The following is a 13,407-nucleotide window of genomic DNA, read 5'->3' on the forward strand; positions in this document are numbered from 1 at the left end:
CAATTAAATAAGACTTGGCTAAACATGTTACCCAAAAACCGATGAATCCCCATCACAGAGGAGGACCACCTAGTATGAGCAGAACATGGGCCGTTTTCTTGGCAACACAAAAATGAGCAAAGATCCAGTAAAGAAGAATCTCAGATTGAAGGGAATGAATAATAAGCAGCTTGGTAAGAACATAAACAGTTCATTCCACTGCTACTCTGCTCTCACAGTGACTCAGCAGGCAGACCATTTAGGGCCTTTTTTGACTTCTGTACCCCTTTGCACATGTTGTCTTACCATGGGTTTTGGGGTGCTGGTTTTGATGCGGGTCACAGTTGAAAGTGAACTCAAAGAAAAACCTACTTTTTGGTTGATAAGATCTTTTTTAATTTGTTTTAATTTTCCCAACAAAGCAGAACAGATCCAACCCCTATTTTTATTTTACTGCCTAAGAAGATATTTTTATGTACCTCTTGCAATACCCCTGCGGACCACTAGGGGCACGCATACCCCTGGGTGGAAAACACTGATTTAGGGAACCATGAATGCGGTTTGGGAGCATAAAGTTTCTGATGCTGGAAATTTTTTCATTTAGTATTTTTTTTTCCATCTTATGCATCTTCTGCCAATACAAAATACCTGCTGATGGCCATTATATTAAGTCAATCGACCTCTGCTGGCCCCTGCATGTTTACTAATTATCTGCTGCAACAGATAGACTGATAGATGCAAACAGGTGAGACTTTCAGCTGCTTCCATTCACTGCAGCCAAGCTTTACAAAACTGATACGCGGCTCACTGATAGGATTCCAGAGAGAAAGCTCTTTGGAAAAAAGCTTGCTGATATGAACAAATAAAAACCTTGGAACTACTGTAGCCGAAATGATGTCTGCCTGCAAGTTGGCAGCTTTAGTTTCTTAAATCACGGTTTTTGCCATGTGCAGTCATTTCTACTTTAGGGAACTAGAAGCAGACAGCTACTCGCCACAGGAGGTTCATCTCGTTAGCTCCATTAGGCCCCTAGGCTATTGCTCTCTGGTGATATTGCTCCCGACTTCCTCCTCCTCACTGGATAAAGCATCATAAATTCCCACCTTATGAGAAACACAATATACCATCACTACCCTCTTAAAAGGGCCATGCTTTTTGTTTTGTTTTTTTCTTGATACCAGAGGTTTTCTTCCTTTAATGCATTTTTATATATTTTTTCCATATTTAGCTGAAAGCCTCGACAACTGAAAAGGAAAATTGGCCAACTTGTTTATCACAGTAGAGCTGAAACAATTAATCAGATTAGTCAATTATTGAAATAATCATCAACTAATTTAGTAATCGATTTAGTATTAACTGTGGTAAGAAGACTTAAACACAACTTTAGCTGATAGAGAAACCCACTCAGAACACTAAATGTACCAAAATTGTAAAAGAAGATATAAACATTTTCTATTTAAAGTAATACAAAAAAAAAAAAAAGATTTCTTCTGAGAAATGCTCTATCCAGAACTCCTCAAGTGGAAATGTTTTAGTTTCATTTTCTCACACAGTTTTTCATTATTTATTTATCCTGGTGTGCTTCTCTTGTATGCCTACTTGGAAACCCTGCATCAAATGCTTGGGTTAAGATTTCTAAAAACACCTCCTCTATTCCACAAATGAGGAGAAGAAAGATAAAAACTACTGAAATGCTTTCAAAGAGGACAGTAGACCAGAACTACAACAAAAAAAGTCTTCACCTAAATTATCCATCTGGCAACTGAAGCCTACAAAGAAAAGTAAAAAAGCACAAAAGATGGATTCTATCAGGCAAGGACAGATAAAAAGGCAGCCAATCTATAGCAAAATATTAAAAAGGGTAAAACTATTAAATGGAAAGGACAAACCGATTTACGTCAACACTAGAACTTAACTTTGAAAGCAGCTTTAAATAACCTCTACACATCTCCCAATGGAAACGTAATTGAATTTCCACTAAAACATTTGTGTTATGCCTCCAGCATTACCTCCCAGCAGAGTATTACTGTATTTACACATTACTGTGAACAGAGTTCAGGTAAATGAGGAGTGAGATGTGTTTCTCCTTCCTCACCGCTGTCTTGAGAGAAGCCCTCATGGCTGATTTTACGGAGGCGCTCGAAGCCGTGGTTGAGGTCTCTCATCTTCTCCTTCAGCTCAGTGTGCTTCTGCTGCAGCACGTGCTCTTTGGCATCGCCCTCTATCGAGGAGATGACGTTCTTGTGAATCTCTAAAAAGAGAGCAGGAGACAAGGGGATGAAAGGAGGTGTTTAGGAATAAGACAAAGAGAGGGAAAGGAAGGAATAAAGAAAAGGAAATGGATGGAAGAGAAAGCAAACAAGTGCTTAATAAAGAGTTTAATAGATGCTCTGAAATATCCTTAAAGGACAATTGGTCTGATCTTCTGTTATTTAAATCTGTTCCTTTGTGAGAACCGTCTGAGCTTACTGGCTAACAGCATCCGGTGATGATATTCCAGTCTGTCTCATCTTTAAGGCGGAAAAAAACTCAAACAAAGGCCGCTTGGCTGAATAATACCAGCTGACATTTAGATCAAAAGTAAAAAAAAGATGAAAACCAGTGAATAGAGAGACAGCGAGCAGAAGAAGAGGTGATGTGCTGGAGGTAAACAGAGAGCAACCCCCCCTCCCCCTACAGGCACCATGTGATTGGCTCAATATTTAAATGTGTTGGACAACCAGAAAAATACCCCTGGCTTCTCTTGCAGTGACACGGATGCTGTGAAGTATATATTAAAAAAAAAGTTTAGGCAGGAAACAGATGCTGAGAGCCAGTTTGGTCTGAAAGAGACATCCACCCCCCCATGTCCATGTGAAACACTGTGAGGTCCTGTCAGCTCTGCTTAACTCTCACTATTTGATGTGATGAGCAGTGACAGAGCAAAGAGCATTGGATGGGAAGATGTCCCTTCTGATACCTGCTACCTGACCTTAGAACTGAACAGTAAACTCAGAACTCCTCAGACTTCTGACCGATAAGATTGGTGCTATGCAGCCACACCAGGGGCTCTTAAAAACCTTGACAGCACATCCCAGTCTGTTGATCAATCTGTGCTCCCAAAGAGAAAAGAAAACACTTAAGACTGCTGCTTTAGAGATATATCCTTTGGAAAAAAACTTTATGTTCATCTAAATATGCCAATAGTAAACTTGGACCATCAAGAGTAAGCAATAGCTACACCCTGCAGTGAGAGATGGAAAAAAAAGCTAATTATGAAAGGATCCCATGAATTAAGTTGAATCATGTGGTGTGTTATAAATAAGATACAAACCAAATGTTTTAAAAATTTACAGTTAACTTCTAAAATACACAATCCAATGGTTTCGACCTTTTAAAGTGGTTCTACTGATTGTAGGAGCGCAGAACAGTTTAAAGCAGCAGTCTCACCTTTAACTGTGCACTGCTGATCAGCTGGCAGAACTACAACTACTGCTCTAATCGTGGACTTAAACAATAAACAAATTTGGCTTATTTCAAGTATTTCTGTTTGCTAAAAACACATAGGCAGAGGCAACAGGGAAAGTGTTGATATAAGAACAGCTGCTGGAACGTTAAAGGTTGTACGCTTGCTAGCAGCCTACCGTGGAAGAATGAAGACGGGTAGCCCAAATAAATCACTAGCAATCATCAGCTTGTGCTACTCTATAAAGAATAGCTGGATTCATGATTGTAGCTCAAGTCTATGAATTAAAATGATAAAGTTTTATAAATTATATTATTACAGTTGCACAGATATATTCTGTTTTAGCTCCAGAGGAAATATTTCTTTTGGTGGCTGACCTTCTGTCCTGCTGACCGTATCCATCAGGAGGTTGTACTCATGGATCTTGTCCTTGTGGTGCTGAAACTCTCTTTTTAAGCTCTGAAGCTCATCATTGGAAAACTTCCCAGAGGTTTTGGCCTGTTGGCAAAATACAACAGAGAAGAGTTCAATTCAAAAGTGACGGTTATCAAGAACATATAGCTACTACAAGCATTGACAACTTAAGGCTGATTTATACTTCGAAACTAGGTCGTCTGCGAAGGTGTCGCAGTGAACAAAAAGACGTCCCCGCCCGCTCCGCAGACACTTTGCTGCCTCTCCCAAATTGTAGGTGACCGCAGACAGTCCGGCAGACAGGAGGCCCGGCTTGTTTTGTTTTTATGACCACAATTGCGGAAAATAAACTTGTGAAGTTTGACCAGATGGAAGGGCAAGGCGGCAAGAACGCTGGGACCCTTTTCCCACCTGGATCCCCGCTCTTTTTCGCCCTCATGTCCCGCCGTTGTCGCACAAACTTGCCCCCACTTCCTCACTGCCTCGGCGGTATCTAGACCTACTGTACAGTTAGTTCCTGATTCTCTTGAGTTGTGGCGCAGACCACGCTTCAAAATTGAGCATAAATCAAAAATGTCTGCGTCAAGCTCACTGCGACACACTGCTGCGGGGAGTTATAACCAGACCTTTAGCCTTTCTTCCATCTTGGCATATAGGGTAAGCGTGTTTAAAACAAACACGGGTCACCTGGATCTAAACTTTAAGAAATGATACAGCTGTTAGTCTCGTCTAAAAATAAATGGTTGTCGTTGTGATGCTCTCTTGCTTCGAATAGTTAATGTGTATTGGGATCAAAAGTGTGGAATTCAAGTAGTTCACCTCCCAGATGTTTTACGATGTTCTATGTTTTGCCATGAAGACAACCACTGCACCCCACTTCATATTTAAGTGTATGCGACTCTCTGCGAGTAAGATTTCAATGTTCTATGAGTGTCTCCCACGTGATCATATAATTATTCCCACAATGGATGAGAAAGTAGTTCACATCATCAGCTTTTAGTTTTAATCATTAACCATGAAGGTTGATAAATCTTTATTAGAGCAATTTGAGTTTAAATACCATTAGGTCATGTAAACTTTTAGTACAAAGGATGTAAATGCTGAGGCCATGGTACCCACATTAGGGATGAATACAGATTCTGATTCCGATACCAGTATTGGAAATGTCTTGGATACTGCCGAAAATGCTGCCATCGGTATTTGAGTCCTGGCTCTGATACCATGTGTTTAAAAACAGGGATTAAAATAGGAATCTATTCACTGGTTAGTTCTGTTATTTCTGACACAGTTCTTCTTCGCAGCTTTTAAAACAGTTGGCCTCTGATTCAACCTGCTGTTTTAGACGGGTGAAGAGCTGATCACCACACACCTGTCTCGAGCTTGCTACTATTACTATCACTGTTTTTTGTATTTTATACTTAAATTTTGTTGTATTATTTAAAGTTTCCATTCAAGGGCTTAACCTCAGCCAGACCTTACCAAAATAATAATCTTTTCACAATATTATTAAGTATCATTATGTATATTTTAAGTATCGGTACTCAATATCAGCCAATACTCAAAGCACAAGCATTGGAATCGTATCAGAAGTTCTCTAATACAAAAGATCTACTAATTGTCCATTAATGATTTATTAGATAAAAAATTGTTCCATCCGATTAATTGACAGTCCGCTTCAAAGGAATGCTTTTCTGTTTTGTAATGTTACTACCGTCTTCTAGAGGGCGCCGCCATTTATTCTTAAGCAGAACCTCAAGTGGATTAATGCCACAGCAGAGGAAGGCATGAATTCATTGCAAGTACCATCCAGGATTATTTCCACTGTTCAATGGCAAAAAGGATGCAGAATGCAATTTATTCAGCTTGATCAACTCATTAAGTTTTCAGCTATATAGTACCAACTACACTGCTTCATAATGCAGCTGTGCTACAAAACCAATAATCCTATTTGCTCTAATTTAATGTTTTTCCTTTCATTGTTTTTTACCTTTGAATACTCTATAAACTTAGTGTGTAGGTCCTTAAACATCTACAATTACCTCATAGACCACAGATTGCAAGTACCACTAAAGCCTTACTTTTATATTGTTTATCGATATAATGTGGTAGAAGACGATGTGTAAAGACGTAACACTGCTAACGTTTGTTAGTTAAAGGCACACCGCAGACTTTGTAACCTAAAGTGTTATTGCATAGGAGTTATTTTAAATGATTCATCAAGCCAATATACAGCTCGACGGTCGGGCAGTAATTGGCCTGGTCATGTGACCTGGAAGAACGTATGGTTTTATGGCTGCAGGCTCCTATATAGTCATGGAGCTAAGGCTTTTGCTATACTATTTGCCAGCCTTCTCGACTGCTGGTCATGGCTGAGGCAAGGAAAAAGTTAATACCTTCTGAGAAAACGTGAAAGGGACTGTGTGGAAGGAATAGCTTTTTTTCCCTCCCTCTCTCCTGCAGGTGGCTGCTGATTAGCAGGGAGGTCAAGTGTAGTGCGCAGGTGATTCGGAGCACCTTCCATGAATTACAGATCTCTGCCGAGCCGATCAGCCTCTGGTCCGCTCCGCAGCCTCTCAGAGTTTCAACACTTTGTTTGTCACTTGCTGCTCATCAGTCGAGCCCTGCTTAACCCTCCACCGATCGAGCCTCCTCCCGCTTGGCAGCCACCTTCCTCACTGCAAACTCCTGCATTTCCCGCTTACAGACCTCCATGGCCTTGCTCACTTCCCCCAGTGGATTGTTCATGTCTCACGCGGTAAGCCTTTTAGTGTCATTCTCATCGTACACATACTCCCATTAACTCTCGCTCTAGTGTGCCTCACCAGACTTAATTTCCAGGCACCCTGAAGACTCTCCTTATGTCGTCCTTGATTTTAAATCTGCCCTACCCTTCTCTTCAGTGTGTTCGCATGTGGGTCAGAAAACTAGAGACCATGACAGATGTTAAGTAGAAGCAAAATACAGGCAGTTAGAGGTCCAGCATCCCTAATGAACAAAAGTTACACAGTGTTCCTTTAAACACACAAATATGCACCTAGTGAACAACTTAACCAACATCTGAGCACACACACCTTGTTCCAGAGCTTGTCCAGTTTGGGATCATCGAATGCGTCCCCGTCTTTGGCCTCATGGTCTTTTAGTGAGTTGCTCTCCATTGGCCGCATGTCCCGCTTCCCGTCCATGCCATACTTAGCCAGGATCACTGCAGAATATACCATGACAGTATAATTACAATTGTTGATACACAATCGTGCCTTAAGCAGTTTTTTGTAGTACATAAAGTGAGTCACACCTGGAGATTCATTGTTCAACCCTCTTGACAGAAAGTCATCAAATACACACATTTAAAAAAAAAAGAACAGCAAATAACAGTGTTTTGCAAGGGCCATCAACGTGTTAAAGCGGATTTTAGTGATTACATTAAAGACACCTGGGGTGGTGATGCTGGGCTGAAACATTTTTTTTTTTGACATGGTACATTAAAAACTACTTAAAATGTAACATAATGATGAGAAAAACATCCATTTACCTGAACATTCATTGAGGAAACCTCACTTAAACCAATAATGCATTAAAAAACATTATTTTTTGTTCTGTTCTGTATGTAAGAAATAGAGTTGCCGCATGTTTTATAATCCTACCACTCATAAAGTTGGACTTAGCCCCTCAGAAAATCTGCACTCACTATTCTGTTCCAGTAAACCGATTTTCAGCAGCTTATTCAGCAACACTTTGGCCCTCTTGTAAGGCATCACTGTGACAGATTAACCCGTGTCTCAGGTGAGTATATAGGGCTGCTTTCCAATAAACAGGCTACCACAAGTAGCAAAAGGCTTTATGGTGTTTTATGGGACTGATGGACTTTTGTGAGACAATGTTTCTGGCATAAATGATGATCTACGATGAGTGCAGACAGTGAAACAAGATTATTCGCACTGAGTTCTATAAGAAGTAATGTAAAGAAAACCAAAGAGAGCAAAGAAATCTTTCTAAACAAACAAAAAAGAACTGATTACAAGAAGGTATTTCTGGTATTAAGACGAACCTTTGATTCACAGAGATCAAATGGAAAACTAATTCAATGAGGTCTTTAATGCATTTCAGCCAACAAAAGGGGCAGAGAATGAGGTGAAAGTAGCTCTGCTTGGTGCAGGAATGCTTCTCCATTACTAGAGAGCAAAGAGAGGCTCAGATAACGACCCTCACCGATCGACTAGGTCACTCATTTCTATTTACAACAGTTTACAATATTGGAAATGCTAGAGTTGTTCTTTAAAAACTGCTTACACACTTAAAAACATTTTCCAGAGCTGAAAAGAAATCAGTAAAAACCTCTTAGATTCGTACAAATAAGCAATAAAGAAATCTGTATTAGGTCTATATTCTATTCTTTAGTCTACCACAACATTCATCTCTTCTTTACTTGCCTGAAAAAGATGCTGCGACTTAAAACTATATCTAGAGAAAAACAAAGATGAGTTTCATAATGCCCTGTCTCTTTCTCCTGTGGGTTTTCTACAGTAATTGCCAAACTTCTGAATCAGACGTTTATAAAAATCTCTTCTGTGTGAAAACACAGAAACCATAATAGAAAACACTGCTCATTAAGTTGAACTTTAAACCCAACCCAAAGCATCACCGATAAACCTTTCATCAGAAGTCCAGCCAAATCCCTAAAGAAAGGGCCATAACAGATTAAAGCAATCTGTGCACATATGTGGTTATATCCAGAGCCCCTCCTGTAAGTACTTTAGTTTGTAAGGTAAAAGATGTTAGCTGATCTTACAGCAGGACCATATTTTGTTCTTACTTCCATGTTTACAGACTGGCGAATATAGTGAAATGTATTTGCAGCAATTTGAAGTAGGATTCACACAAAACAAATGATTTGGGTAGTTTTTCTTTATAACTTTTATGCAGTAATAAAGTGAGCATGTTAGTTTTTGTACATTGGCGTATAATAAAATAAAGTTGACATGTGCTAAATGTATGATATATGTTTGAATAAGTAAAAATAAACAGTACTGGAGGAGAGATTGACTGACCTCTGAGTCTGCAAAAAACCACAAAGGGTTCAGCAAAGAAGCTTTTGACTATTAGTATATGACAAAAACTGATCAGTTTAGTGGTGAATTCTTAATACTGGAGAATTGCCTGATGGGTTTTAAAAATACTATTATGAAATACAATAGTTCTAAATATTATATGTAAAAGAAAAATCTTAAAAAGATTCACGACGTGTCGACAGATCTGGAAATATCAGCAGATATTATCCCGAAAATATCAAAACAACCAGTGCCTCATTACAATAGATAGAGACTGGCTACACTCAACATTTCTAAATTTTGTTTCCATGTCGTCTAATGCTTTGAAGACCTCCATTTATAGTTTGGGTGATTTCTATGCATATAACTGGTGTTAACTGGGATCATTTGGGAAGGTATGGTGCCTTGTTCATGAACTGTTGCCAGGGGTGCTACAGGGAAGAGGGCATCCACCTGCTGCGTGTGGCAGAAAGCATCAGATACTTGTGTGGGTGGCTGCATCATCGCCTGCAGTTTAGAAGGAGAACATGCCTTCATGCACTCATACACCACCTCCTGTTTTCATCATAATGTTATCAAGCATATTTTGGTTCATTTAAATGTTCTTCATGCTTAAACCCCCTGCACAGGATCATCTCTATGTAAACTGTTCACAGTGTTTGTTGGTTTTTGATACTTTGAAGAAATCGTAAATATTACTTAGTATCAGAATACTTAAGTATTAATATTAATTAAAATATCTTTATAATAAAGCCAAAATTAATATAACTTTTTGATCCTGCAACCCTTGCAACTAGAAATCTCTCAAACTAAATTGTTTGCTGTGAGGTTTGATTCAATGATTAGTTTTAGAAAATAAATGGCTTTAGAAACGGGGCAGGTAAAGGTACCCAAGAACAAATGAACGACCTTGTTCAAACTCTTCTAAACTATGGGAAGGTTTGGTCTTACCATTAAAATTGCGTCTTAGCTGAGCCTCCTTCTCTCCGTTCTCATCGAGGCCTTCCACCTTCATTTTCTTCCACTGCAGCTCATCTTTTTCCTGAATCTTGAGGTCACTGTGCAGCTCAGCCTGTCGTACTGGAGACAGCTGCATCTGTTAACAGAAAGAGAGGGTTAGTTTGCACAATCTGTATGCAGTGCTTTAGCTGCAGTAACAATTTTTAAGTTTCTTCGAGTTGAGAAGCAAAACTAAAATGAGAAAGATATAGCAAACAAATGGTATTACAGATAACTGATCTAACTACCTGTTTTATACTGAATATAATATAATATAATATAATTAACCTAAAGATCCATTTGGTTAACAGACCAAACCATCACCTCACCTTTGACTCACAGAATCACAACACCGGGCTGGCATGATGAGCACAACCTTCCAAGCTGGACCCTATACTTTATTGATTCAGTCCAGAAGGCATGCAACACTAGTCATCAATTAATTGAAAAAAATAATGAATCGATTTACAAAATTCTTGCAACCCCAATGGTACCCCTCGTTTGATGACAGAAAAATACACAATGGTCACAAAAATTACTCAAATCTGATAAAAGTAATAATAATTAAAACTTCTATGAAATGAAAAAAAACTGAAAGTAAGACATTGCTTTTCAACTATATGTCAGCTGATGATTTTAAAAACTTATATATTTCAAACTCATGAAAACCTGAGATGAACTGGCAGCCGGTCCAGGATGTACCCTGCTTTTCACCTCTAACTGAACAATTAAACCTTGTAATCATCAGTGGGCGTATATATAGAGCTTATGGTAGTCATTGTTTGATGACGTGGTGTGTACTGCACCCAACACGGACCAGAGGAAGTGAAGCAAAAAGTTGTCTCAGGAGATATATAGATTATAGAGACGCATGTCAAGATAAAGGTTACACAAACGTCTCCATGCAGCTTGATGTGCCCTGAATACAGCTGCACATATAGCTCCATGGGAATGTAGCCAAACTCCCCGGACACGGCTGGGAGAGGAAAATTGATGACAAATGAAAGAGCTCAGTGATATGGATGGTAAGAAAAGAGCCCAGAAAAACTTCTAAAGCGATGAAAGGTGAATGTCAAGCTCCAGAATCAGTGTTAGATCACACAATCTGTTGTTGTTTAAGCCAAAGTGGACTAAAACCCTGAAAACAAACAGGATTTTGCATCAGATTGACAAAAATAATCTTGTTCTACAAGGTTGTGGCTCTTAGCACTTAGTGAGAGTAAATGGGGTTGAACACAACTGACATGATTGTACAGATGAGACAGTATTTAACTTTTTGCTGAGGCAAATCTGCTTTATGTTCACAAAAGGAAAAATTAGGCATATCAAGAAAAAAAAAAACACATGCAAGAAGCATTTGAACAAATTAATTTGTTCATAAATCATTCTCATGAGTGATTTAGGAGAGAATGTTGCATTCACCTTTTTTTTTCCTATTTCTAACCTTCTCTCAGGTATGAACAAATTTTACAAGTGCTCCAGTCTAGCACAATCAGTCATCTGATTTCCGAACCTGGTTTTTCACTAAATTACCACTTTCATTGTTACTTAGAAGCAATGGTCCATTTTATTAGGCTACATTGTTACATTTATACATTATGTAATTGCAATAATAAATTACATTTTTATTCATGACAGAACTGATGTGACCCAAACACAGCAGCTAGAAACGTTAGTAAATATGGCTCAGAGGAAAACATTGAACTACTCTGAAGAGATCTTCTACTCTGATCTAACTCTGCTGAACATCTTTGGAAGAAGATAAAACATAACCTTCAAATCTGAGAACAGGAGCAGTTTGCTCATGAGGAGTGGGCCAAAATACCTGCAGAGAGGAGCAGAACCATCACTGACAGTTACAGGAATCATTTGATTGCAGTGATTTGCAACAAAACATTAAGTTAAGGATGCCATGATTTTTGTTCAGGCCTTTTTTCTGAATTTTTTTTATTTTTCACAATAATTTTTTTAAGCATGGTTAAAAAGCAATATCTGACTTTAATTTGTTTATTTTTTAAATATATATATTTTTAATACAATTTAAAGTTTAGTTAAGAAAGTGTGAAGTAAAAAAAAAGAAAAAAGCCAAAGACAAGCATAAGAAAAAAACACACACACACACACACACACACACACACAAAAAAAAACAAAACAAAAAAAAAACAAGAAGATTCGGATCAAAGTATTTTTGATTTCATATTTTGATTTTCTTAGATGTATTTTAACTTCTACATAAGTGTAACCAGGTATTTTCTTTTACAGTTCATCCTGCTGCTCAGCTCTCAGTCATCAGATCTTTGATCTTTGAACCAGTAAAGTTTTGCTTCCTCAGCTTCACTGTCATTTCTGTGAATGAACAGCTCATTACCAGTGAGGGAAGTCATAGCCTTCCCATTTATATATAGCCTCATATAACATTACTGCATCCTGTTTATAAGCTTTATTTACGATCATAGAACCACTGTTGAAACTGAGGAGGAGAAAAAGTAGAAATGCATGAGGCCCCATCCTCGAAAATAAACCTTTAAATCAAGCTGCGAATAGGAAGCTAATTTTAACATCATCTTCCTTCAATTCATTTTATTAATAAATAGTAGGATTATAATAATAATAAGAGCGCGATTTTCACCTGAAAATCGGACTTTTTCTCTATGTTGTCTTTTGTTTGCATGTGAAGGAAATAACTAGCACTGCGCAGGTATAATTTACACCTTTTTAAAAGATATAAAGGGTTTTTAAAGTACATACCCGTTTAGCTTTCTCCCAGACCTGGTTGAGTTTAGCTATCCTGAACTCCACCGTCTGCCCATCGCTGCCACTCTGAGATGGCTCATTCACCTCCCGAGAGTATTTCCCTGCCATGACGCCCACACCGAGACACACCGCCGTCACCACACACAGCAGCCTCATTTTAACAAAGCTATTACAGGAATAGAAAGCGAGCTGAAACTGTAGAAACAGCACAATAACAGAAAAGGTTGGCAGCTCCCTCAAACGAAGAGTCATGTGCTCAACTAGGGGAGGGCTTTGTTATGAACCTTGGAATTCTGGGATATGTAGTCTAACTCTAGTAGTTCCCTGGCTTGGGAGAAACAGATTTGACCACAACTCCCAAGATGCCGCGGGGTACGGTTACCAAGCAACGAAGCAGCTTAAACCCTGTAAGCGAATGAAAAGGTTCCACGCATTTACAGCGTTGGATGCTTCTCACATCTTTCCAAGGACAATACAGAGCTTGTTCCTGACACTAACTTTAAAAAGAAGGCCGTATATGTATTTTACATCAATCTAAAGGACACATAAAATATGAAATGTGACCAAATACACAAAACTTTACAATTTCCTTTAATTTCGAGACACAAATGGCAGATACACTCGTACTAATTATGGACTAAGTCCATTCATTTCATGTCAAAAACATACACACTCTGAATAAGTAAGTATATATATATATATATATATATATATATATATATATATATATATATATATATATATATATATATATATATATTGGGTCTGGGA

At 38.4% G+C, this 13,407-nt stretch overlaps 1 protein-coding gene across 1 annotated transcript in view; it reads right to left on the reverse strand.

Moving 5' to 3' along the window:
• lrpap1 (LDL receptor related protein associated protein 1) overlaps positions 1–12,900 on the reverse strand; it is a 19,911-nt gene extending 7,011 nt beyond the window's left edge. The window contains exons 1-5 of the mRNA XM_015389027.1: positions 12,631–12,900; positions 9,835–9,979; positions 6,910–7,040; positions 3,802–3,922; positions 2,075–2,230 (exon numbers count right to left, since the gene is read on the reverse strand). Of these exons, the coding sequence (XP_015244513.1) occupies positions 2,075–2,230; positions 3,802–3,922; positions 6,910–7,040; positions 9,835–9,979; positions 12,631–12,888 (811 nt within the window). The 5' untranslated portion in view covers positions 12,889–12,900. The remainder of the gene's footprint in view (positions 1–2,074; positions 2,231–3,801; positions 3,923–6,909; positions 7,041–9,834; positions 9,980–12,630) is intronic.
• Between the last annotated feature and the right edge of the window lie 507 nt (positions 12,901–13,407).

The sequence above is a fragment of the Cyprinodon variegatus genome, unplaced genomic scaffold, assembly GCF_000732505.1.
Source record: "Cyprinodon variegatus isolate N-32 unplaced genomic scaffold, C_variegatus-1.0 Scaffold445, whole genome shotgun sequence".
Lineage (NCBI taxonomy): Eukaryota > Metazoa > Chordata > Actinopteri > Cyprinodontiformes > Cyprinodontidae > Cyprinodon > Cyprinodon variegatus.